The 24,985-nt window shown below is 51.1% G+C and overlaps 10 protein-coding genes across 10 annotated transcripts; 6 read left to right on the top strand and 4 right to left on the bottom strand.

Moving 5' to 3' along the window:
• Positions 1-101: 101 nt before the first annotated feature.
• On the top strand, positions 102-1,059 carry CC1G_06091 (hypothetical protein; the record flags this gene model as incomplete). Its single annotated transcript, XM_001839849.2, has 6 exons — positions 102-119; positions 164-262; positions 324-629; positions 698-883; positions 947-988; positions 1,045-1,059. The coding sequence occupies 6 exons, from the start codon at positions 102-104 to the stop codon at positions 1,057-1,059; spliced, it is 666 nt and encodes a 221-aa protein (XP_001839901.2).
• A 558-nt stretch (positions 1,060-1,617) lies between these two features.
• On the bottom strand, positions 1,618-3,009 carry CC1G_06092 (hypothetical protein; the record flags this gene model as incomplete). The annotated part of the gene is made up of 1 exon (XM_001839850.1): positions 1,618-3,009. The coding sequence occupies one exon, from the start codon at positions 3,007-3,009 to the stop codon at positions 1,618-1,620; it is 1,392 nt and encodes a 463-aa protein (XP_001839902.1).
• A 1,711-nt stretch (positions 3,010-4,720) lies between these two features.
• Positions 4,721-5,413, top strand: CC1G_06093 (hypothetical protein). The gene is made up of 2 exons (XM_001839851.2): positions 4,721-4,811; positions 4,867-5,413. The coding sequence occupies exons 1-2, from the start codon at positions 4,749-4,751 to the stop codon at positions 5,239-5,241; spliced, it is 438 nt and encodes a 145-aa protein (XP_001839903.1). The 5' UTR covers positions 4,721-4,748; the 3' UTR covers positions 5,242-5,413.
• Positions 5,414-7,296: 1,883 nt separating this feature from the next.
• CC1G_06095 (hypothetical protein) lies at positions 7,297-7,861 on the top strand (the record flags this gene model as incomplete). Its single annotated transcript, XM_001839853.2, has 3 exons — positions 7,297-7,363; positions 7,419-7,549; positions 7,607-7,861. The coding sequence occupies 3 exons, from the start codon at positions 7,297-7,299 to the stop codon at positions 7,859-7,861; spliced, it is 453 nt and encodes a 150-aa protein (XP_001839905.2).
• Positions 7,862-9,205: 1,344 nt separating this feature from the next.
• On the top strand, positions 9,206-10,405 carry CC1G_06096 (GTPase). The gene is made up of 8 exons (XM_001839854.2): positions 9,206-9,290; positions 9,346-9,380; positions 9,440-9,444; positions 9,497-9,619; positions 9,703-9,736; positions 9,788-9,981; positions 10,039-10,119; positions 10,172-10,405. The coding sequence occupies exons 1-8, from the start codon at positions 9,255-9,257 to the stop codon at positions 10,291-10,293; spliced, it is 630 nt and encodes a 209-aa protein (XP_001839906.1). The 5' UTR covers positions 9,206-9,254; the 3' UTR covers positions 10,294-10,405.
• Positions 10,406-10,947: 542 nt separating this feature from the next.
• On the top strand, positions 10,948-12,645 carry CC1G_06097 (hypothetical protein; the record flags this gene model as incomplete). Its single annotated transcript, XM_001839855.1, has 1 exon — positions 10,948-12,645. The coding sequence occupies one exon, from the start codon at positions 10,948-10,950 to the stop codon at positions 12,643-12,645; it is 1,698 nt and encodes a 565-aa protein (XP_001839907.1).
• Positions 12,646-13,342: 697 nt separating this feature from the next.
• CC1G_06098 (hypothetical protein) lies at positions 13,343-14,991 on the top strand (the record flags this gene model as incomplete). The annotated part of the gene is made up of 10 exons (XM_001839856.2): positions 13,343-13,494; positions 13,555-13,580; positions 13,643-13,655; positions 13,713-13,722; positions 13,790-13,850; positions 13,917-14,109; positions 14,162-14,243; positions 14,294-14,345; positions 14,401-14,555; positions 14,616-14,991. 10 exons carry the CDS (start codon positions 13,343-13,345, stop codon positions 14,760-14,762), a joined length of 891 nt encoding a protein of 296 aa, XP_001839908.2. The 3' UTR covers positions 14,763-14,991.
• Positions 14,992-15,037: 46 nt separating this feature from the next.
• CC1G_06099 (hypothetical protein) lies at positions 15,038-15,727 on the bottom strand (the record flags this gene model as incomplete). The annotated part of the gene is made up of 3 exons (XM_001839857.2): positions 15,038-15,370; positions 15,427-15,500; positions 15,577-15,727. The coding sequence occupies 3 exons, from the start codon at positions 15,725-15,727 to the stop codon at positions 15,038-15,040; spliced, it is 558 nt and encodes a 185-aa protein (XP_001839909.2).
• A 546-nt stretch (positions 15,728-16,273) lies between these two features.
• On the bottom strand, positions 16,274-18,376 carry CC1G_06100 (O-methylsterigmatocystin oxidoreductase; the record flags this gene model as incomplete). The annotated part of the gene is made up of 10 exons (XM_001839858.2): positions 16,274-16,346; positions 16,405-16,542; positions 16,604-16,732; positions 16,785-16,866; positions 16,917-17,109; positions 17,162-17,175; positions 17,232-17,644; positions 17,699-17,887; positions 17,949-18,078; positions 18,136-18,376. The coding sequence occupies 10 exons, from the start codon at positions 18,374-18,376 to the stop codon at positions 16,274-16,276; spliced, it is 1,602 nt and encodes a 533-aa protein (XP_001839910.2).
• Positions 18,377-19,378: 1,002 nt separating this feature from the next.
• On the bottom strand, positions 19,379-24,427 carry CC1G_06101 (hypothetical protein; the record flags this gene model as incomplete). The annotated part of the gene is made up of 13 exons (XM_001839859.2): positions 19,379-19,847; positions 19,916-20,646; positions 20,711-20,974; positions 21,040-21,152; positions 21,215-21,755; positions 21,807-21,912; positions 21,959-22,125; positions 22,187-22,436; positions 22,503-22,732; positions 22,792-22,986; positions 23,045-23,349; positions 23,493-23,916; positions 23,975-24,427. 13 exons carry the CDS (start codon positions 24,425-24,427, stop codon positions 19,379-19,381), a joined length of 4,248 nt encoding a protein of 1,415 aa, XP_001839911.2.
• Between the last annotated feature and the right edge of the window lie 558 nt (positions 24,428-24,985).

Consider the following 24,985-nt stretch of genomic DNA (forward strand, 5'->3'; position numbering starts at 1 on the left):
TATCCCAGGACATTGAATCTCGGGGAAATGACTGGTGTTGTGTCGACTGTGGACTTACCAAAAGACTGCCAGGACGGTTAAAAGGAGTGACCCATTCCTCGATGTCCCTCATTGCGCTGGTTCGCATCCTTGGCTGGTCCATAACTGCTAACCAATCTCCCAGAACTGTATCAACGCCATGGCACACCGCTCGTTTCTTGTTCGATTCCTTTTCGCTGCAACACTCTTCGTTGGGACTCTGGCTTTACCTCTAGTTGTCGGAGTGAGTGGCACTCGACTCCAGCTCGCTCGGTGTCTCGAGCTTATGTGGAATTACTTACTAGGACGGCCGCGAGGCTCGAGCGCTAACAACTTCTGAATTGTACGGCAACAGAGGTTACTACCAAACCCTCGACGCTCGCAAATTCGACCCAGAGCTCTACGAGCGCTTTTGTACCAACGGCTTCTGCGGTAGACTCTGGGGAAAAGTGAAGGAGAAGCTAGGCGGGACACCTGCTCGAGAGCCCGAGTGGCATCAACTCACCGATCTTAACCCGAGCGTTGGGCATCTACCAACCGACCAACAACCCCAGCCTCAACCTCAACCTCTTCCACCCGCTCACCTTAGTGCTGTAGATCTCCACCGTCAGGTGGGTTTCTGTTCTGTTGTGTACCATTGACTGGACAGTTACTGATGTGGATTCGCTTTGATTTACAGATGATAGCACCGCAATATGGCAGTGGTGGAGATGGTGGGCCCAGGCTCCAAGTCAGCTCGACTGTCACGACTAGCAGGAGTAAGTCCAAGGGCGTCAAGAAGGGCGGAGCTCCCGCTCTGGACCAGCATAAGCCCAAGAAGACCTCAGCTGCCAAAGGGAAGGCGCGCGCCAGGAACCTGCCAAAGGTTTGCTTTCCGTTTCTGACACGACGTGATGTGCCTTGACATTGACGACCACCATCTGAACAGAAAATTGCCCCCAAACCTGTGACTAGGCCGGGAAAAGGAAAGGTTAGTCTTGCATCCATGCCAAATATCGCTTGCTCACCTCGGCCATTCCATTCCAGAGAGCTAAAGTTTAGTACTTCTGCACTGGTACAGGTCTTGTCGCTCAATTGAATTCATTCTCCATTGTGTTCGTCCATCATGAGGCTCTGACAGCATCCAGTGAATGTTTGACAGACTCTCGCCTCGCGCTGATGCCCAGAAGGATCTACAGTGCGCATAAGCACTGTTTATCGCGGGTTTGAGCAACCATGCGCATCATTATCCCTGTCTGCTTGTTGTATTTCTTGCCGTCAGGCCTATGGGCGCTTGATAGAGTCTATCATAACAGGAACGAACGAGGGCTGTAGCCGAGTAAGATCTGACGAACTTACAGATATTGCTAAGCTTACCGTTCGGTGAGTTTAGATCGGTGGGTGGGCGGTGGGCACAATGGTGTAGACGTTTGAGGAGCACTGATGGTCTGAACCGAGCTGCGGTAACTTCCTGTGGGTGCTCAGCGTAGTCACCCTCAATGGCGTATGAGGGCAGAAGGGAAAGCTGCTTCTCGGGCACCACAGTGGAAACGTTGGGTCAATAACCGTTAAATAAGAATAAATTACATGCTTTTCGCAGACATAGAGCGCTGCCAGTGGTTACAGGGTGAGAGCAAGGACTGCGTGGATCTCTTCTCCCATATACGTATCTGGCCTCCTTCCAGGACAACATAGCGTCAGTTTCTCCAGCCCTCCCCAAAGCTTGTCCGTGGCAACCTTTGAGAGAAGCCCTAAGACTGGATTGCCCCCAGTCAAAACCAGATGCCCAACATTCGAGGTGAGGAAAGCTAGGGAGTTGGCGAATGACCTGTCGTAGTCCATGAAATCCACGAGGTGGAGGGTCCGGAGGGACGGGAATGGTTGCATAGATTTTGAGATCCAGTACGTAGGGTCGTTGGGTGGGTCCATCCGCTCCAAGGTCAGGGTTTCGAGACCGGGCGCGTCCAAGTTCGGAAGAATGAGATCTTCGAAAGTGCTCGAATCCACGGATGCCGTATACCGGAGTAGTTTGAGGTGCGGCATTGAGATCTTCTCGACAGTGCCTTGAGCAGATCTGGGGAGGGTATACGGCTGTCCTTCGATGGAGAGGCTGACGAGGGACGGGAGGGTAAGGACCTGCAGAAACGTCTTCCACGAAAGCCAGTGCATCTGTTGGACCGGTCCGTTCCCGTCTATAGGTCCATCCCAGGTAACGTTGAGGCGAAGATCGGTAACGTGACGGAGGAGGGGAAAACAAGTGGCTGCGCTGTGGCCATTCATACACAAGTAGAATGGGGCCTTCCTGGGAAATTCGTCGTCGAGGGAGTTGGTGGGCGTATGGATGTTGAGGTCGTCGGGGTGTTCATACAGCGTGTCAGTGTTCGTCCGTCGAGGAAGGATGGTTAGGGATAGGAGATTAGGGGAGTGGGATGGCGTTAGATAGCTTTGGAGACTGGCGAGATGTTCTGAGTGGTTGGGGAGTGAGATGAGCAGCCTTCGCCAGCGAATCCGATGGGGGACAATCTCCGAAATAAAACATTCTGAAGAAATGCCTGGTTCTGGGCTGGATCCGAAATCGAAAGCGATGTCGATTAAACGCGCTCCAGAGCGTGTTAGGTAGGCTTGTAACCTGGCGAGGGACGATCGGGAGGGATGTCGTGCGTGGAATGTCGTCCAGAGGTCACTAGAATCGAGGCAAGCCATCCTCCAGGAATAGCAAACGTGAGATAGGACGACCTCTGGAGCCAGCACCTGGCTGTGGCTGTCGAGAATGGGCTGCAGTCGCACATAATGGAAGATGAGGTTGAGAATTTCGTGTGGGATGTACATCCCTGCGACCTGAACGCCTGGGGTTCCTATTTCGGCCCCTTCGTGATTCTGATCATCCACGACGTTATGGGGGTCGGGGGCGGACGTCTTCAAGGCGGAATATCCGTCGAACACGGGTAACATTCGGCTGGCGAGTGACGCCCATGTCGGAGGTTTCGACCAGAACGAGGTAAAGGTCTCCATTGTGGGAGAGATATCTGTCTCGACACTGATAACTCGGTTTAAGAGATGTCACTCGTCTGTTGTCGACTAGATGACGTACCACACAGTCGGTGTGGGAGGGGATCAGGGGGGAAGTCCTGGCAGGCTGCGATTACTCCGCCTTTATATAGGGTTTCACCCATGGATACCGCCCAGTAGGATTTGTTTGAAGCAGTCGGGCTTTGTGGTCTTCCATCGTCATGCATCCCCATATATCAGTATCTGCAATTTCTGGATTCCCGGAGAGGGCGCTGTGAAGAGAGGTGCTATCGTCGCCACAAGACCCTACACAGCGTGTGCCACTGGGCGCTCTTCATCCAGTCGCGGAATCGCCGGGATTTAATCGATGGGTGGCTAATTGACGGGTACCGGTAGACCTGTTGATCTGATGAAGATCCTCAAAGGATGCCATCTTCCATTCTGTTCATCCAAAGTGTTCTTCTCCATCGCAGTCGTTGAAAGGCGGCGACGGTGACAGTTGGCAGTAGATCATACCGCGCAGATCGACTTTCTCTCAAAACTCCGGAGACATTGGAGGAATATTGGTTTCATCATGAGCGCCCACAGCGAGCAAAAGCACCCGGGCCGAGGTTACTGCATGTATATTCCTCTACAGGAGGCTTCTATGGATTATCAAGTGAATGAGAAAAGAAGGAAAGACACGCACGAATACGGCAACATCACAAGGAGCTTCAAGTTGTGAGACCATGGCTATAGGTCGAGATGTATCTGATGCAGAGCTTGAAACGCAATAGCACAGGGTTTTTTGATATTGCGGCCATTTGGCGTGCTTATCAGGCTTGGACGGATGTCGACTACCATGTGAGCTTTGGTTTCCAGGTAGGGGTTTTTGGCGGCCTTAAGCCACTAGCTGGGCGGCTGGGCGCTTGTGAGGACCATGAGCTACGAGTCATAAGGGCAATGTATATGGTCTGTTATATAGATTGTGAGTGTGTTGGCCTCGGAGTAACAGTGCGAGTGCTACCTACCTTGAATTCGTCGCGGTCGCTGCAAGGAAAGCAGTTGGGGAACATTTATCTTACCCATTCGGTTTAAAAAGTTTTCTTAACTCCAGGTTCAAGGGCTAAGCGCCAAGTGGTAGTTGCAGCCAGCTTAGGTGGCCCCTATGTCGGGACGGAGAGCAGGTCGGACCACCGTCGGAGCCAACGAATGAGCGCTCACTTTGTTTGTCAGCTGCTAGTGCAGACAAACACTGGCACAGCCATCTTGGGCGCCTGTCAATTCAACTCCGTAGACGATCGGCCTTATTTTCTTTGCACCTAGTCCTTTCAATTTCGCGTATCAGCATCATTGGCTTTATGTATTCTCGTCAAGCAGGTTCACTTTGTAAAGCAACTCCGAACACTCGACCTCTGCCAATGGAACGCATACATATATAGTCACGCTAACAGTCCTCCGATTCATGTAAAGAGGTTAGAAATAACTTTAAATAGTTTGAGTCCACAAAGTGAATTTCTGTCTGCCGGGGACCGGGTTCCAAAGGGGAGTGAAGCACTCATAATCTTTGACATGCTCAGGATATTCCTCAACGTTTACTGCATCCGGGCCGAGGGCATTGAACTTGGAGAGTGCCGCATATGGTGACGGAAGTACAAACGGAGTTGAAAATGACCTAAGGCTGTTTAAAACAGAGACGTGGCCGTGACTGCGTTGTCTTTCCACCACTGACAATCTACTTCATACTTACCTGCGCAACGCAGATGGCTGGTGCTGTTAACATTGCAGACTACCGACCTATCGAGCTGGGTGACCGATTAGGCGCAGTAAGGGCCTGTCGACATCTTACTAGGTTCTTCGATATCTGACCTCCGCCTGCAGGTCTTCGCTCCAATCCTTGGGTTCTCCGGGGTCACAGCAATCCGAGAAGAGGGGCGCAAGGTGGTTCCTAATGGCGCTCTTCCGGTCACCCTATTCTGGGCAACGGCCATAATGACCCTGATAGCATTTGGGATTACTCTTCTCCACCATGCCCTTCAGTCCCGTAGGGCGCGGCAAGTCAGATACTCGGCGGCGGTCGCTCTGGAAGTCGGAAACGTTGCGTCCTACGTAGCGGTGATCAGCGCAGCCGTCGGTATCTACTTGGTCCTGTCTCCCCTTGCGAGAGAACTAGCTTCCGACCACGCCAAGAATGAGCAGGGTCTTGGAGTGGACAATGCTCAGAGGGTCGGAAGGGTAGTTCGAGAATTCCCATAATCCATTCTGTCATTCTCCCAACCCAAGCGATTTATTTGCCGTTTAGTCCGCATTGAAAAGGACAAAAACACCTTTTTTGGATTTTTTTTTTTTTTTTTCCTGGTAGTAGAGCTCGACGATAGACCTAGTGGGGCGGTTCCATATCGATGAATACGATCTAGTACACGGCCTGTAATAGATTGGATTTGCCACCAACTCGTGTAGAACGTCTGTCACGGAACTTGGACAGCACCGAACAGCCTCGAGCACCCTTGGAGTCAGGGTCACACTCTGAAAACACGTTTCCGTACGAATTCCGAAGATGCTGTTACATTTTACAGACCCTGGTAGTTGGTGTACGTGTACCCGTGCTCATATCCGCCGAGATGTCGAACTCTGTCTAAAGGCAGTTTCATATCCACCTTCGTTCCCTGATGAGGGGCCCATCAACCATAGAAAACGCGGTGAGTATAAAACAGGAACATAGGCTTTACAGTACTTTGATCTCGCCCCATCTACCTCAGCGCCACTTTCAATTGGCCCCAAGTCGCAGCAACTACAGTCATCTCGCTGAACCAGCATCCCTCCCTCGAGCTACTACATGCCACATTCAAGTTGTCAGTCCTTGCTCGCGAACATCCACGCTGAAAAAGACGACACTGAATACTATGGCGTGGTGGTAGACCAACAGCCGTGCCCGGCTTGTAAATCCACCGCTCCCAATATTGCGGCCTCATACTCGTTCCATCTGGTAAATGGTTCCCTTCTTCCGACTCTCTCCACTCACCACAGATTCATCGTCATTTTCAGGCTGTTTTTACTGCCATAGTCTCTATGTGCGAGCTCGAGCTTTCCAGGACAATTCTGCGAGCTCAGAAACCAGAACACCGCCCATCGCCTGATACCCAATCCCTCATATGGCTTTCTTGCATGGCGACCGTTGTCACCTGCGTATCGCTTTCCCTCTTTGCTTCAGTGTATACTGTTTCCCCTTCCCACACGGTCGCCGTTCGCAGAGCTACCCTTAGTATTCTGAACGGTGGCGTGGCTTTCATGCTCGCGCGCGCAGTCGTTTGATCTCTCAGCCTCCGGGCAGTGCGATCTAAACATCGTTCCTTTTACGAAGGGCACGTTCCTCTGCAATCTGCATCGTGGGCGTTAGTTTAGGACCGCCATCACTTTCATTCCCTGTTTACATCCTTCCATTTTTGTTGGACTATATTGCTCCATTGTTCCTGACAGTGTAGCCTGTATGCAACCCTCATGAGACTCGTAGGCATTGGAATTCCACTCACGTTGCCAAGCCGGAAATTCGGATTAAATTTGATTAATCAGCGGATAATAAGGCAACGGGCCCTGAGTATGAATCTAGCCGATCTCTGAATCTCGTCGTTCGTCGAGGGTTGTTCTCAAGTCTCAGTACCAATGGATATCATGAACCCTAATACCCCCTCGTGCCGTGCCAATAGACGGCGGGATCAAATCATAATTCTACGCAGTGGGCGGTGAAATGAACTGTTCTTCCCACAGACAACACATGTTTGGCCTGAGCCTCTATTCGCATCACCCTCACCGGGATTTGGGCTCTTTTGGGGGCAGAATCGGAAGGCCCCCTCAGATAGGCTCAGATAGACGCAGTCTTGGCGGCCCGGGGAGTCAAACCATCTGGTAGGAACCTTTTTGACAATCCGTTTCAATAAGCCCTGCCTGGATACCACCAACCCAAACCCAAACCTGTGACAATTGGAGGCGGCTCGGCAGCCGTATTCGTTACCCAACTTTTCCGGGCTAACTTTAGGTGTCCAAATGAGTCGGTAGAGGCTGCGAACCTGACCGGTAACTCCAGTGGTCCCAGCCTACGGAGCTCTATGTTGTTTCGACATATGATGCCTCGCGGTATAGGTTCAGCTACTGTGCTGTAATTGACCTGGATCCACCACCTCCGTCTCAGACCCCTTTTTAACAGCAGTTCTCCAAACATGTATATAACATGCCCCCCTCATCACTTTGGTTCTTTCCACACCCACTCGAACCATCTTTTACCGACACGGCTCCATTGGCATTGACCTTTGTATCATGTCCGACCAAGAGCCGCCTACACCCACATCCTCCCCAGGTGAAAGTAAAGGCAATGGTGTTCATCGTTAGTCATATCTGTTTTCTTCCTTGTGGTGCGGCTGATAACACTCATCCACCAGAGCACAGCGCGCTCCCGCGTCGAGGATTTACTACAGACTCTGTGGTCACGATGGAGTCAGGGGTCGAGGAAGGGAAACAATTTCCCCCGCCTCCCTACCAGCCTGAAAAGTTTGCTAATTATGTGGTATCGGTCAGCAGTCCAGTGAACTAAATCCCTACAAACGGGCAGCTGACATTTCCCATACAGGCATTCTATCCCCTCACCGTCTTCATCGCGGCCTTGCCCATCCACCAGAATAACACTCTTCCCAAAGTCGGCCTCATCCCACACCTGCTGCTTACGACGACTTTCTGCTTGTGCATCCTGTCCTCCGTCTTCCTGGCCATTAACCACGTTGCTCAGAGTATCACCGCCATTTCATGGTGCTGCGCCCTGGTTGGCCTTTGGTTAAGCGTCCAATCCTTCAACATCGGCAGTGGTGAAGAGGCTCTCGTTTGCTGACTTTTTCATGGCGATCGCTCGTATTAAATTTTACTTACATATCTTCTTTGATTATCGCCTGGCACCCTCAAATTCTCCCAAAGTCTGCTGTGTTGTTGCTGTACACATGTCCTAGTACACCGCTCCTCTTGTTTGCAGACTCCTCGATGATACCGAACTCAATCGCACGAATATTTGATTAGAACCACGGGGTCCGTTCGTTTTATACGCCGTTTCCAACACCAGGGAGAGGTAACAGGCGTGTCTGACGGTACGGTCCACAGCACGGATGTGCTGTAGATATTGCAGTGCAGGAAAGACAGACTGGGTCTGGAATGTCCAACAGCAATGAGCCTACAAGTCGCTGTCCAGCCAGACACGTCGATTCCTGTTGGTTACCCGCCAGCGCGTAGCAGACCATGTTCACGCAACGGAACAAGGCCTGGACTCGCGGTTCGAACTTGATACATTCGTAGAGAAGGGAAGCATGAAGAAGATCTTACCCCAAACCCTTCAACTGACCGATAGGTCGCCTATCCGTGGCGATTCCGAGAATCCAAGGGCTGTTCATGGCGATGTCATCCTCCAATGATAACCGGCTACCAAGCTGTATGAGGAGGGGAGTCCTTGGCAATCGAAGCGCGTCTACGTCAAAATCTATGGCTCACCAATACGTTGTCAAGTATCCAGGACGAATTCCGGGAATCTAGTAGGGGCTGTCCTTGGCGGTACAATAACCCCTCGATATAAAGCCGACTGCCAAGGTGCCCGACGATGGGAATCCTGGTCAGTCGTCTGTGTCCTAATTCCGGCATAAGCGACATATCTTGCGACTGTAAATTGACTTCACTCACCTGGTCTTGACATGAGGCCGTGGCTTCATCGTCGGAAAGCCGTAAAGCCGTCAGGCCAAACTTGTAGGATATCAGTTATCAGCTGGCTCAATAGATCGACTGAACATAGTTTGGTTTCACGTTTCAAAGAACACTTGAACGCGGTTGGACGGCGCAGATGGAATACAAGTGCAAGCCCCAGGTATCGAGGCGTTGTGGTATCGATCTTGGATCGAATTGAAGAACAAGAGATCCGAGTTCTGAGACCCAGAGAGAAAACTTGGCATTGGATACTCGAGACGTAGTTCTTCCCTGAGTCTCGTGGTCGACGATAAAAGTGGCCAGACGCCTAAGGCCCGGAGCTTTCCTAGAACCCAAACCATGTCATTTTGAAATGCTGGAGCAGAGCGAAAGGAGAAAACAAAAAATCGCTGAAATGGTGGTGTTTATAAAGGGTCAGATTCAAACTCCGCTGGGCATCAATACGCCCAGCTCATCGCCCGTTGTTTCCAACGACGACGACAACGACCTCACGACCACCAGCTCTGCTTCAAATTATAACATAACGATCTTGATTCTCGATGGCTGAAGGAAGCAATTACGATTATCTCTTCAAAGTACGCTTTGGCAAGCCTTTTGGGCAGGAATTTATGCTGAACGGTTGCTGTCCAGGTCGTCCTTATTGGAGACTCCGGTGTAGGAAAATCGTATGTTTTTGTCTTTATTGGCCTTTCAAGAACTGTATTCTGACTTGACTTTCATCCAGTAACCGTATGTTTGCGATATAACCGCTGTCTTGTTCACGTCTGACCCAAGAGCACAGTCCTTTCGCGTTTCACTCGAAACGAGTTCAATCTCGAATCCAAATCTACTATCGGCGTCGAGTTTGCTACGAGATCCATAAATGTTGACGGCAAGACTGTGAAGGCTCAAATTTGGGACACTGGTGAGCGACTTTGCCGATGCAGGGTGCTGCGCCTCGTGGTGTGCATCGCTGCGGGGAACTCAATGACTGACTCGTGGTTGCAGCTGGACAAGAGCGATATCGGGCCATTACCTCTGCGTGGGTATTAGCGTTTTATTGGACCTGCGCTCGTACTTAACCCCGTTTCAGCTACTATCGTGGTGCCGTCGGCGCTCTCTTGGTCTACGATATCGCAAAGCATGCCACCTATGTCAACGTCACTCGATGGTTGAAGGAACTCCGGGACCACGCTGACTCGAACATCGTCATTATGCTTGTTGGAAACAAGAGCGACTTGAAGCACCTTCGAGCTGTGCCCACCGACGAGGCAAAGGCATTTGCCAGTGCGTGCTACGCTCCATTCCACTGCTTCGCGTAGCCCCTGACCCGGCTCTTTACAGCTGAGAATGGATTGTCATTCATCGAAACTTCCGCGCTGGACGCTTCGAATGTCGAGAGTGCCTTCCAGACCATTCTGACCGGTAAGCTTCTTACCTCTGATTGTGAACCCTATGTCTAATTGATTTTCCCCAGATATCTACAGGATCGTTTCGGCCAAGTCACTCGAGTCTTCATCTACGAACATCGAACCGCCCACACAAGGTATCAGCGTTACTGCCCCGGAACCTGCAGATAAGGGTGGCAAATGCTGTTAATCCACTTGTGCACCCCACACGACCTAGTTACGAATCTTTACAGAGATTATGTGTTTTCGTTGTTGGTGTATTGATACCTTTGTCTTTCTGTAATTGCATCTATTTATTTTCATGCGGCGGTGCCGCTCGGAGCTTCGCAAAGCGCGTTTGCCTCTGACAAGCCTTCGAGGACCAAGGGAGCCCGGAATGAAATGGTGAGCGCTACTGACGATTGATGCTGTACATAACAATTGAATACAGGTTACGGCATGGGTCTTATATCTCCTATGTCGACTGTTGGCAGGGGAGAAGCTGCGAAACGTGGATGATGTCGACCGTCCAACGAGTCACCGCCGCTTGTCATTCAGCAACAACGCCTTTCCAGTGGCGATAAAAGGGCCTACGAACGCCTGCCAGAAACCTGATCAATAGGCCCCCGTTTATCTGCCCACCTACGACCGAACAAGGTGCGATTCCATTTCTGATATCAGAAAAGACTGCGCGATTAACCTTGAATACAGTCACACTGATATAGAAGCCCCGTGTAATCTTCATTAGCCAAGCAGCATTCTGTTTGTCTGCATCGTTTATGGCACGTTTAAGGCGACAGCGCGCCTGCCACCAGAGTCGTTGTTGATGGGCAACAGCCATGTGCATTCTCCACCACCGACCACAATGAGCGAGGCTCTTCTGTTGCTCGCGGAGCTTCCTGGCGAAGTTCTTCACACCGTCTGCACCTTCCTGGACGACGAGGACCTTCTCAACTTTGGATTCATCTGCCGCTATGTCCACCAAGTCGCGCACCCGGTGTACTTGGCACGACACGGGGTGGGTCACCACGACGATGGAACACTGGGTTTCGCCGACCTACGGTCTGAAGGAGTCGTCAAGGCGGTTCGTTCTTCTCTCTCCAGCCTCAATTTCCATCGACTGCTCGTTCCTTTTCACCTTGGACACTCGACGGCGAACGGGGGCTCCCAGCCTCGTGTTTTCGGCACCTCGATCAAAGCAGGATTGGATAGGATCGCATGCTCCAACGAGGTTTACATCAAGCTCGCGTACCCACCCGGCTCGGGCAATGGGGGTCGAGAAGGGTCTCGGGACCTGCTCGCCAACAGGAGGGCCATCCATAATTGGGATGCGAGGGGCTTGAGGACGGAATGGGATTGGTTCATGGATCGTTACCTGTCGCGTTCACAGTGTCGGGTGCTGCATGTAGAAGGCGAGGTGGAAAGAGGTGGACTGGCCGAGCCTATAGAGCAGGGTATATGGGGCAACTACTACGGCCTTTCGTCGATCAATCGCGTACGGTTTCATTTACCCAATCCCGCCCTGGCCCCTTTTCGATGGCTCGGAGTCCTGCCGTCGCCAAAGTTGGAACACTTTGACGTGCACGCTGAGTTCCTTTTCCATCCGACCCTATGCCATTGGACACTGTGCATACTGAACTCCCCCTCTCTGACCTCCGTATCGTTCGACCAACTCTCCTATATGTCCGAGAGCAGTTGGAACCTTCTCCTTCCGCTCATCAACATCCCTAACCTCACGAAACTCTCGATTAACCATTGTCGAATCGCAACTCACGACCTATACTGCTTCCTCGCCCGCCACCCCAACATCGAAGACCTTTCGTTTGGGTTTAACTTACCGCGCCTCCTTCCAACAACCCCGCTTCCGAAAAGTGCGCTGTCCAAGCTCCGCTCTCTGACAGCCCCAATCGAACACCTCGTGGTACTCCTATCCATCTCAACGCACCCACTTCCGACTCTCAAAACCGTACGCGTCCTCTACCGCACTCGTCGGGTGACTCTTTTCCTGTCGAACGCCATCAACAGCGATCTCGCGCCCATCTGTTTCCGACTGCGATCAGTCAGCGAAGTGATATTATCGGTGATACTCGAGTCAGCAGCGACGGATTGGCTGGTTATGGTTCGCTCGGGGAGTCAAGGGCCGCGATACGAATTGCCGGAGCACTTGAGGGACGATGAAGAGGGGTCAAGATCGAGCTCGACTTCGAGGGCGGGGTTAACGTCAAGTATCACGTTCACTGGGACATGTGTGACCCATCTGGAGGTGAAGGTGAAGCAGTATGTCCTGCCTCACTCTCTGGTGCTCGTCCTCCCGAAATGGGTCAGGGCTTTCGAGAAGACCAAGTGTTTCGATTTGGTGTCTCTGTCTAGTTCTTCTGGGTGGGGGATAGGGGGAAGGAAATGTGCCATGGGGGCTGAAGATCCGTTCGAACTCGACTCTCATCGAGAGTCGTTTTTGCGCGCGTTGGTAAAGAATTGCCCAACTTTGAAAAGGATCAAGGTGAATGGAGAGGACGAAGAAGTGCCGTCTGGACGAGCTGCATCTGTAATCGCACTGGTGTAAAAGATGGACACTCACGTGCACACCTGAGGGTTATTTAACTGTGTTCTATAGATTAGAATTTGGGACTCTTCACTGGCAGTGGTTTGGAGCTCTGGTCTCTACTTTGCTATGGCTTTGTTATGAACGGACTCTGGTTCCTTCGTATTCGTTATTGCGCCTTGAGAGCTACGTTTTTGTACGTACATATCCCCCCAACTCAATACCGTAGATTTTTGGGACTTGCCCCAACCGGCATATCTCCTCTTTGGGAACAAAAGGCGATGTGCGCACCGTGCGCCACGGAGTCGGCGCCTTTTGCTTTTGTCCACAATGTCCACAGCACAATACCAACCAGGTCCCAATGTACCCTCAAAAAACTGGCCTTTTTGCCAAACTCGACGAGGAATTTACGAAAAGGCCGCCTGCGGAAGCACAGCAAAGGGATTGCCAAGGAGACTTGGGAGGACGAATCCAGCCAAATTAGGCCATGCCATGCATCAATTATCCCCGACAATCTGGTTCGGAAACGGGTTTCTCTGGCCTTACTGTCTCTTCAACCGCTACCACCACCACTGCTAAGCTTTGGGCTGAATTACTCGCTTCGCTGGGCGCAGGACAGTCTTTTGGGCGCCGTTGGCCTTTGGAACGACTAGGAACTTGATCTGGGCGATACCACGACTATATACCGATTAACCAGGAGGTCGCTGAACGAGACGGGATGGCACCTGGAGCTTTACCAGATGCTTCGTTCGCGGATGCAGGGACATACCTGTTTGCTAGGGACTTCAAGACTCGAGTTACACCTAACGAGACGCAGAGAACGACGTTGATCGTCGCTGGGTGCTATATCATCGCTATTGGTATTCTTTGGTGCGTTTCATGGTCCTCTGTGCACTTTAATAGTGTCCTAACCATGTGGGTGCTCGCCAGGCATGTACCATACCTGAATAAAATCTGTAGGTGTACTCTGTTCGATTGTTGGCCCTCGTAATTGACAATGGTTGCCTTTGCGATGTAGTGTACCCATTTAAGTGCGTATTCGATGTTTCCAGCGACTTAACCCTTACTTATTGCTTTTGTACATGCAGACTTTTGACTGTTGGATTCCACGAAGCAAGTGCCCGCAGTTCTACCACACCATGCCTCCATTTACCGATAACTCTAGATGAGCCACGCCTTTGTTGGATTATTGACATGCGCCAAGATTCATTCCATAGAGCTGGATCGTACGTTTTCCTTTTCATCCGGTATACATTATTAAACCTAATCCGCTATCCGAATTCCCTGTACAGCTGATGAGGGAGGAGCAACACGGATGAAAGGCGGTATCATGTGGTTGACCCTTCCCGCGGGCTACCTTGGCAGCTCGTTCATTGGTGCATGCCTGATCGCATGCGGCTTCAACACGAATGCGAGTAAGGTAGCGTCGCTTGTGATGGCTGTGTTCTTCCTTTTCACTTTGTGGTGGGCGAGAAGGAATTGGCTGTAGGTGGTTTCCCTCGATTCGGAAAAGCACGAAATGCTAAAGCACCTGTAGGACCTGGGTGTTAATTCTGGGAATGTCGGGCCTCACTGTGATGTTTTGGTTCATTGAAGGAAGCGTGGCCTTGAGATATTTCGTGCGTTTATCTTTTTCTCCTCTAGCAATGTTCGCTGATCGCGCTATTAGGTTCTATTCGTGGGCGTCATGTCCTGCCTATACTGCCTTTGGGATATTATCGGTGAGATCAGTCCATTCGATTCTCTTTGCCATCGCTCAACCCTTACTCGCCCCAGACGATACCCTCGCACGGAAGGTCAATACATCCGATGCAAGCGTTTTCGCTGAAATATGTGGATGTTGCCCATCCAAAGTATGGGGCTTCATCTGGCTTGTTCAGGCTTTCATCTTCTTCGGTTTGGGCGTCATCGTCGGCTTGGTTGCTTTCAAGGTTCGTTTCTGATTATTCGTTGGTGGTTCGAAGGACTTACGAACTTTCTTATATTAACAGCAAGACGTGGAGCAACAGAAAGCGGATTCTGCCAAATTCCTTCCCGTTCCCAGTGCTAAATCCGATTCTGGCGCACTAGAGATGGGGCCTTCCATGTTGAGCGTGTGGATGATTTCCGCTGCTCTAACAGCTTTTGGGCTGCTATGAGTAGCCTGGTGATGTATTGATGATTCATGACTCTAATGGCCTCTCACGATCGACCAGCACCGATGGACTTTGGGTTAGTGGCCCTCATGTATATCTGATATTTAGTCTCTTGCTGTATCTTCTACCACGCGAATGGACTTATAATTTGAAGCATTCATTGTTTAGCACTTTGATTCGGAAATACCAACTAGAAACTAACGTAGAAATAGTCGTGAATGGCAGAAATAATAACCAAGAAAACTACCAAAGGAAATTCCAAGGTGTCTCGTCGGATCCTAGGCGGTACGGCCGGTACCATGGAGCGTGGCATGGACGAGAGGCTGCATGCCAAGCCAAAGAACAAGCACCGCACAAGACCAGGACACGGTGGCGAGGGCTTTCCCAGCCTCGATGAGTTCCACCGGGGATGCCTGTTTGCCGATTGTCAAATATCTGCCTTTAATTAAGGTGCGATAGCCAACGAGGCAACCGTTCGCACCGAGGCCGGTGAAAAAGGTAGAGAGGAACAGGATGTCAAGCATCATGTTCTTCGCCCCTTCCCCCTTCGACCAAGGCTGCATTTCAAGCATTCTGATCATACAGAACAGGATGAGAGAAGGAAGGCTGGCCTGAAGACACGTGGGCTGTCAGATGGGAGAAGAAGGCACTGGCTGTCTGTACTGACTGTCACAGCACCTCGAATATAAGAAACCTGCATGGCTTGTGGTTGAAGACCTTCGGAATGGTTCATCGTGGTTTCTAGTGTAGGCCACAGGAGATAACTGTTAGCAGTTTCCTTGCAAGCGGAGGCGTAAGTACTATCGGCGGGGGATACCTTTACGTTCTTCAAAAATGGATGCAAATTCTGTCTTCCCTTCCTCCAGAGACTGTAGCTCTTCAAATTGTCGCAGGTGCCCTTTGGCCAGAGGCAGGTTACCCTGCGATCTGGCCTGAGACTTGGAGATGGCGGCTGAGGTGACACTCATGGCAGAGGGGGGAGAAGCAGTTAAAGAGATGGCGGAATGACGTGTAGAAGTTGTCCCTTTTATCGAGGGCGTGTCAGCAAATGGGTTTAGCCCTCCGATATATATAGCGCTGACATTTGCACACCTTTGGGCCTGCCAGCTGCTTCTCCCGTCTAAATGCCCCGATAATTACATAGTCGGCTGTGCAAAAAGCTTAATTGACAATCTCCTGTGCTGGGAGGTACCAGGATACCGGGTGCACCGACAATAAGCGCCAGCCTCCAACTTCGAAATGTGAAGAAATTATGGGCCCCTTGTCTGGTGTAAGAGGTATAGTCCTGTACGGAGACGCTGTTGACACTCGCACACGAACTACACTCTCAGCGAGACTTGAAACCAACGAAGAGAGATCAGACCCTGGGCGGCTGTGGGCGCTTATTTGTGCCAACACGACTCAGGCGGAAAATTCAATCCAATTCTTCAAGAAGATTGGGGACCTCTGTATAGAAAGGGAATACATAGGCCTGTTGTGCTGTACCACAGGCCTACTAGGAAAGTGTGTCGGACTCATAACGACCGAATTAGGTCGGCATGTTTGCGCGAACGCGGAACAATCTGGCACTGGTAAGGTTTGACTTTCCTGTGTAAAAACCGAAGTCAAGTTCCCCTCCACTCCCTAGAACGAGGCTGTTACTCACGCAGTCAACTCGGACTCGACTTCCAGCTTCAGCTGTTTGGCGTCGGCATTAGATGGAGGCAAGATATCAAAGGTGGCCAATAGACATGCTGCCATCTCGAACAAGGAGTCATTGCTAAGGTTTTGACCTGGGCAAATGCTATGAAATCGGGTCAGAAGAGTTGGAATTGAGTGAAAGAAACGACAAAGGCAGAACTGACCGACGTCCGTAACCAAACGCAGCGGACTCTGGGCCGAGGACGGAAGGATCCAGGTTGCCGTCTTTCAGATATCGTTCTGGTCGGAACTCCAGAGGTTCTGAAAATACTGCAGGATCATGCATTATCGCCCTGAGAAAACGTGAGATTTTGACAGGGATATGTCAAAATGGAGCCCCCCCACCAGGTGTTAGGGAGGAACATAGTGCCCTTTGGGATAAAGTAGCCCTTGTACTCTGCGTCCTCCATAGAGAAGTGAGGTGTTGCTTAACAGAGGGTCAACGCTGAGGTGAAGGGCGTAAAGAGACACACGGACCTAGTGGAAGGACATTATACCACCAACCAAGCTCTTTGATAATGGCTTGGATGTATGGTAATTCGTTCTTATCATCGATACTTGGGAGACGCGACGTGGTATCAATGAGGCGGTCGAGCTGCTGTTGCGCCTTCCTCTGGACGTCCGGGTTTGCTCCAAGAGCAAGAACGAGTGCCTGGGCAGAGTTTACAGTCTGTTTCTAAGGTTTAGCGAAGTAAGAGCGAGTGCTATAATATAGAACTTACTGTATCAGAGCCACCTATCGCAGAAACAGTGTGAGTCCACGTTTAAAGCAGTCATGAGCGATATTATTACCTAGGTACGCTATGGCTGCAATAGCTTTGGCAACGCCTTCCTCTTCGAGATAATTGGGATCGTTTTCGGCAGGTAATTTCTCTATGAGACCGCGAGAGATGCTCGGATACTCTGGTTCGGAGCCCCCGAGTCCCCGCTCACGGTTTTTATATCTCGCCTTTGCATCGTCGAAAGGTTCTGTTAATAAGCGACGACTAGGAACCGCGCCTGCCAGCATGTATCTCTTCCATCCCGCTCCAGGAAACCAGGAGGGAATATACTCCAAGGATGGTAAAACGTTGACGAGGTACTTTCCCTGTGTTATTGACTCTGAAACCCGTTTAGCGACCTCGCTCGAGATTTGAAGGAGTTCTTTGTTGTATTCAGGATCCGTTGATCCATAGGAAATCCGAATGATGATGTGACCGAAGACTCTACCGTGGAAGTCAGCCTCAGGAGTCAGGGAAGAATTAAGAGTACCAGTTCACGATTTTGTCTCCTCGAGGAACTCCTCCGGCTTTTCAAGCAGTCGCTTTAGATAGATGACCATCTCCTCTTCGATGATCGGATGGAAGCCTGGGAGTTGACCCAGATTAACCTGCTGATGAAAGGCTCGACGGTGGGCTCGCCATCGCGGACCGTATCTCATAACCGCGAAAATCCAATCAAGCTCCATCCTGGGTACGGTTTAGGGTAGATCAGCGCTAGAAGACGATGTGAGAGCCCGGGAACACTCACAGTTCAAATAACACAAAGCGGGTGCGGTCAGAGTTGTTTGCAGCACGCTTCTCGAGAAGTTCGTCGACGTCTTCAAGAGAATTGAGAATGACCATGTCTTGGCCAAGGGCATTGACGTAGACAACATTTCCTGTTAGAGGCCAGGTTATCATAACAAATGTCGAAAACCTAGAGGCCTCCTACTCACCAAACACTTTGGCCCATTCGTTATACACTGCCCACGGTTCGACAGTCGGGATCTGGAAGAGATTTCCAAGAAGTGGCAAGCCCTTGGGACCAGGTGGTAGTGGCAGTCGACGTGGGTTTCTGGCGCGTTCTTTTCTGTGCTTAGCGATTACCTGGACAATGAACAGTCCAAGGGTCGCCACGGCCGCAGTGAGGGCGCCAGGCTTTGAGTACCAGGTTGTCAATAACCACTGCCAGTTCATCGGTAAGAAGGGAATGTGGGTGAGTCAGGGTGTATCCTGGGCTTCTGTCGATGTATCCGGGTTTTATGTTTCTGGAGGTAATGGGTCGAACATGAGCGCCCATGGAAAGGGGAGCAATGTGTCAGGAGATAGCCTGATGGAATGCTAATCGATGTGGAGCTCACCATCTCATAGAGGCACGTCCCATCGCAGCGGTACATGTGCCGCAGCTATCAAGGCTCCGAATGGCAATTGTAAAGCCATCACCTTGATGGGACGGGGAAATGAGTAAGGTGCATGAGCAGGACTTGCCCCGCAGCCCACGAATATGTGAGAGAGGTGTATTTAGCGCTTGATGAGAAACAAGGCGAGAACGTAGCGTCGATACAGCGATCTCCCACATGACTTTGTACGAGGTGATTCGCTGAAGTAAACCTGGTGTTAATTGGAGCTATTCCTTCAAGTTTAGCACTCCTCCTGCGAGAGATATCGAGGTGCCTTGAGGTTGCCTTGGGATGAAGACGGGCCGTCGTCATCAGGGGTGTTGTGCGAAGTAGATATTCCCTTCGATAGATTATCACCTAATCATTGAAAGACATCAATTGTCACTGCATCCCAACTCAAGGTCGTTCCCTGCCAGAATTATGAAGTCTAATCACTGTGTCGCACCATGATAGCGACTTTATCAGGTAAAATCTTTCTGAGTGGTACTTGGGAACGTCAATCAGGGTGATGCGTGATGAGATGTCACGTATAACCCCTGACCAGCTCGTTCCCCTCCAGATATAGCTGACATTTGCCATAGCACCATGTTATGAGGTGATAGCCCTGCGATAATATTAGGATCCTAGTGCGTGCTTAGGGCGCCAATGATAATGGATTGTACCCCTGTGGTCAATGACAATGAATGGTTATCTTGATCATAAAAATGCTAATGAAGCGTAGGGCGTAGAGCCGGCCTCGGTGAACCACTAAACAGACAGCCCAGAAGAGACGAGTACTAAAGACAACAGAAATGCACCATTAGAGGTCCGACAAGTCTAGAATACCCTCCTTATCGCTCTCCTCGCTCGATTCTTCGCTTTCGTCCACGATCCAGTCCTCGTCACATAACGGTCCTTCCTGAGCCCCTTCCTCTGGTTCCATGCCTTCAAGCTCCCATTCCAGCGCCTCCCTATCTTCCAGTTTGAATTCCGGGTCCACCTCAGAATCAGTACTCTCCGCCGCGGCGTCGTCAACATCGAGTGTGGGGTCGTAGCCGTCGTTAAGAGTCATTGGAACCGGTGGAAGGTCTTTGTCGCGGTCGATCTCGCCGGTCGTCTCATCTGTTTGGTACGAAGTCGACGCGTCTGGCAGATTTTGAGTCGAAGTTCGAACTGCCAGTGACTGCGGAGTCATGTCATCTGTGGCCGGTGGTGCGTCGTCATGACTATACACATGACCTACCCCCAATCCCCAGTGGAACCGCATAACCATGTCTCGATCTACGAACCTGAAGAACATAGAGCTAGGTGAGAAGCCTGGACCTTAGGCAATTAGGAAACATGTATGGTTACTCACCTGTTGACATAGTACTCTTGGTAGTCTTCGTCATCGCCGACCCTCTTGGACGCTCCGCGGCTACCACGAGAATTTTTTCCATAAACCTTGCCCTTCGCAAATCGCGGGATGATATGACAGCCGCGAAGAACGTACTCCGGCGCCAGGAATCCGATTGTGTCGGGGTCAAATTCAGCCTCGGTGAGTGGTGTAAACCTGAGGCGGTCTAGCTGCTTGGAGTCCCAGCTACCCTTCCCACAATGCTCGTACCAACGGACCCAAAGAAACTCGAAACGACGCGACCTGAGGTCCAGGGACCCAGGGCCGTTGTAGATGATGTTGGCATGATACACGCCGAGGACGCGTGCGTAGTGAAAGCGACTACCAGCGTCGAAGGCACCGCTGCCGTCGTTTTCGAAGATGGCGGTCCGGGTGCGGTCTCTGATGCACATGACGTTTCGTCTCGAGCTGTTGGGGTTAATCACGTCCTGGCCTCGTCGTAAATCGTAGGTAGTGAAGTTTTTGACAAATCGACTGTGGGCGTAGATGCGTTCAGGCTGAAAAAGTACGTGACATGCGTTGTTGTCCACAGACGGTCCGTTACTGTCAGCGTCTTCTTTCAAAGCGGTAAGCTTTTCTATGCTCTGGGCGAGACTGGGTGTTGGTCTATTGGCGTGCGCAGTGGTGGCTTCCTGAAGGAGGGTATGGATGACCCTCGGGTACAGATGCTTGCGGAGTTTCCAGACGAAGTTCTGGAGCCAGTTCGGATTGGATGAGTTCTATACTCCCTGGGCGAACCAACTTTATCAGACGTACTCGATAGGCAGGGTCTTGGGTTCCATCGGCCTCTCCACGAGCAAACGAGCGGAGAGGTACTGGGCGGTTCTGAGACTTTCCAATGAAATGAGATTCATTCAATTCTTCCTCTGGGAATCCCTCTTCGCCGGGATTTGGGAATAGTCGCCGACGAATTCGGGCGATTCGGCTCTGCCGCATGTGTATTCTTGCGAGCTGTAAGGCTACACGCTTCTTGTTTGTTCTCTTGTAGCGACGTTTCGAGAATTTGTGGTATAGCTCGGGCTATCAAGGTATTCATACGATGATCAGTCATGCTATAATCAGTTGAGAGGAATGAAACACCGTACCAACTGGGTGGAATAAGAGTCCGTTGTTCCAAAAAGCTTGATATGCTTCACGACATCACCAAATGAATGCCACTTCGAGGTCTTCAGGTTCAACGTCTTGTAGCGACGCATTTCTAAAGGCAGAAAGAAACTGGGCTTAAGCGCCTGCGAGTAGAAATTTGAAAGGTTTACTCACCTTTCGCTGTCGGCGAAGGCGGCCTAGTGCCGTTCACTTCCATAGACTCGGATGGGTCTGGTACTACGACCGATTGCCGCCGATCTTCAATCGATGCGCCTCCTGCGTCGGTGTGGTGGACACGTGAAGGTCCCGGAGTTGGTGGGGGCACATCAACCATGGCAGCCTTCTCTTTTCCCTTCCGTGCCGCTCCTCCCTCGTCGGTGGCCCGGGAATGCATCTCATTCTGCCCAGAAGTGGCAGAAGTCGATTTCGTCGGAACACCTTTCCTCTTTTCTTGAGCTTTGGCCAGTTCTCGACGCTGCCTAGCCTGGAACTCGCGAGCGAGCTCCGTGGTCGCGATCTCCCTACAGGTCTTAGACTCGAACTCTCGAACATCGTCGCCCAAAATCCGTGTCCACTTCTCAAGCAGCGCGAGCGTATGGGAAGTATGAAGCCGGAGTTTTGCCAGGGCCTGCCAGTGGGCCAATGAAAATAGCATCCGCATGATTCTTCGATTATGAGGTGATGGCATAAGCTCTTCAAAGACAGGGATAGCGCACTGAAACGGGGTTAGCGTCCAAGTATTTCCGGTCAGCTGGATTCAACGTACCTGAAGCATGTCTTCGAAATCTCGCGCGGCCAGTTGCTTCATTTCGGATATATTGTTGCGAAAACGGCGGATGGTATCCGCACCAAAGGTGGGAATGAGACGATAACTGTCAGGAATTAGCCCGGCGTAGACACCAAGGTGAATTCACAAACCGTTTGTCCAGCTCATTAACCTGTCCACTCTGTACAGCCTCCAGCAAGCGGAGTAACTGTACGAATATATACTTCCAAACACCCGCATCGACCTCGTGGAGGATGTCGACGACCACCATTTGATGAAAGTCGAAACCAAAGGGCGACAGTCGTTCGGAGAAGGCGTTCTACAAATTACGATTATCCGTGAGTAGCTCAGTTCAAAAGGCAGTTTCTTGAATGACCTACCCTTGTCGGCACTAAAGACATATTTTGAAGGAGACGATTAACTTTGACGCTAGTGACCGGAACACGATCGAGGTAGATGCGGTTTCGCGCGTCTGCAATCAACCGGCGACGCTTTTGGTCATCGACGCGCTTCTTTTTGTCTCGGTTTTGTATATCTTTAACCTGTCCCATTAGGTGCACTTCATCCAAGGGTATGAGACACCGGGGACAAGGACATCTACCAAGGTTGCGGATACTGGCAACCACAATTCTAAAGGAGTGGATTCATCGTTAATTGGCGAGGATATTGACTTGTCAACAGGGCAATCGGACTCACTTCTCCGGGTAATCTGCAGAATAGGTAAAAATGCGGGGGTAGAAACGCCGCTTACGACCATCGGGACAGTCTACGACAATGCCGTGCCGGTAGGCCTCGATGAACTCGTCATCGAGGAGAAGGCGCCATTGCGCATGGAACAGCTCCCGTTCACAGTGGGTAAGGAGGGCCGGGTCAATACGATCCTTTCCGGACGCCTCGAGGTAGAAGTCTTTGAAGGCATCGGGGAGCTGGGAAATCAATTATCAGTACTAGCCTACTGAAATGAAGATATACAAGGACTACCGACCTTCTCCAAAAAAGCAATATGCTCCCCGAGCTTAGTGGACGGTTTACATCTCCGGTACTTCGAGTCGTTCCCGAAGAACATGTACACCGGCCAGGCTTTTGCGCTCCCAAACTGGGCTAGCATGGTAGCATCAGAGCCAAACATCAGCCCAACGATGTACCGAGGAAGGTCGCAACCGGGTTCCTTTGGAGACTTCTGTAATGTCTACTGTTAATGCCAATAACTTAGCAATTAAGATCGAGGCGGCACTTACGAGAAGTTTTCCGTACTCGTCGAGAAAGGCCGCGGATGTATATAGCTCCCCGTGCACTTGGACGTTCTCCTTGCCTTCACCTGGCTGCCAACGGAGTTCGTAAGGGACATAGTGGAAGTGTTCTCCATGCTTTGCGTCAGATAGCTTGTCCCTGATGACAGACATCAGTGGACGGTAGGTGAAATCGTTGATGGTGTAAGGGATGCTTCCGCGTTTGGTGTGCTTCGACCGCAAAGGAACGTCGATAGTGACCTCGCCGGTGACCCAAGCGGTGCCATCATCGTCTACCCATTCCTCCTTGTCGTCTGGTCGAGTTCCCAAGGTAAGAACTTTGTCGATTTGGCTCCAGTTTGTTTTACGAACACCAGCGGCATCCCAGTTTTCGTCGCCCACAATTGAGACAAGCTCCGTAAAATCCCGCTGACTTTTTCCCTCCCTATCTTTCCACCAGAACTCAGGTTGGGGAAAGGATGAAGCGGGTTGGCGTCGCTGCCCAGCTCCTCCGGAGGGGGAGGAATCGGGGCCGATTCGTCGTCGTGTAGGTCGGATGGAGTGGCAAATAGGTCGGGATCGTGAGGTTGATCCTCCATAGTCTGGAATCGTTTGTACAGCCCAAACACATTGGGAGCTGTTTCACGAATACGTAATTCGGGCAGAGGTTGGGCGGATGAAGAAGAGGGTTCCTCGACGGGGTTGCGAGGTTGCGAGGTGACCTCGGGGTGGCTCTGGGCGGGTCCGGCGATCGTAAAAGGAACGGTAGACGACGGGAGGTAGTCGGCGTAGCGAGAACTTAGCCAGATGGGCTTTGGCTTTCTTTTCCCTCGACTGTGTTCTCGAGGCGGTGAGGCGTGAGTGTCCTGGGCAACTACCTCCTATATACCAGTATTTGGAGTTCAATAAGAAGGGTAGGACGAGAAGAAGAGAACTGACTTCTGCCAAATCGTCAAACGTTGAACTCCCCTCCTCCAAATCATCCTTCTCGATAAGATGAAGGTCATCAGAGCCGTAGTCCACATCCAGGTTGTTGCTATCAAACCAGTTTGGCGCTGGACGTGTCGCTTCTAATCGTGGTCGCTTGTTGATCTGCTGGGTGTGGGCCTCTACTAGCGGCTTTTCCGGATCCGCACCTGCCAGTCTTCCCCGGTTTTCTTCGACCGCCTGGGTGCTGAGGGTGATGTACTCTGCACATCTTTGGATATGAGCAGTATATGCGCCTTCTGTTGCTGACTGTCTTCCGCATACGCATTCTGCGAAGATCGTCGCATCACTAGTCCTTCCAAGCGCCGCCTCCGCAAGTCGCTGTCGGACGAGTTTTTGCTGAGACTTCCGGGATTTGGGGTTCGGTTGAGGATTGACTTGAGGAAGGTCGTTATTTCTGGACATCGTCGGGCACGCAGATGGAAAGGTGGGGTCGTAGCGCAGAAAAGGTTGATTTGTTCAGTCACAACCAAGTTCCTGATGGAAAGTTGGCGGTTGGGCGGCACTGCCACCACCAAAACATGGAGAGTTGCCTAATCAAGGCTTCGAACATTCTTGGCATTGATCTTTCTAAATTTGGCATCAGCCCTGTAAAACCTTCGGAGGGAGTGAGGAAGTAAAGGGAAATGTAGCGCATGTATCAGAAGCAGGATAAGATTTGACATTCTACAAGAAGTAATAGTGAGTGAGTACTTGGGATAACAAGGAAGGGAGTAGTAGTTTGAGAGAGAGGAAACCGAAAAATGCACGGACTCGGTAGCGGAAGGGATCCGTTAAAAGGGTGAGGCGGGGAGAGGTAAGCTGCAGCATGTAAAGTTCGTAGCATTGTCACTAGTATTGCTACACCAAAGAATAAGTGCGCGAGTACGAATAAAAAAAGGGTAAATGGCGACCATATCCGACGAAGGAAGATGTTGAAAACGTCCCTACACCCACTCCGAAGTGCTCACAGCGTATTGGAAA

Source organism: Coprinopsis cinerea, assembly GCF_000182895.1.
Source record: "Coprinopsis cinerea okayama7#130 chromosome 2 map unlocalized cont3.2, whole genome shotgun sequence".
NCBI classification, from domain to species: domain Eukaryota; kingdom Fungi; phylum Basidiomycota; class Agaricomycetes; order Agaricales; family Psathyrellaceae; genus Coprinopsis; species Coprinopsis cinerea.

Excerpts from the sequence above, each read along its gene's own strand:
- CC1G_06093 (XM_001839851.2), top strand. The coding sequence starts at position 4,749 with ATGGCTGGTGCTGTTAACATTGCAGACTACCGACCTATCGAGCTGGGT. Across the intron at positions 4,812-4,866 it reads TGGGTGACCGATTAGGCGCA|GTCTTCGCTCCAATCCTTGG; the intron begins GTAAGGGCCTGT and ends CTCCGCCTGCAG.
- CC1G_06096 (XM_001839854.2), top strand. The coding sequence starts at position 9,255 with ATGGCTGAAGGAAGCAATTACGATTATCTCTTCAAA. Across the intron at positions 9,737-9,787 it reads TATCGGGCCATTACCTCTGC|CTACTATCGTGGTGCCGTCG; the intron begins GTGGGTATTAGC and ends ACCCCGTTTCAG. Across the intron at positions 10,120-10,171 it reads CTTCCAGACCATTCTGACCG|ATATCTACAGGATCGTTTCG; the intron begins GTAAGCTTCTTA and ends GATTTTCCCCAG.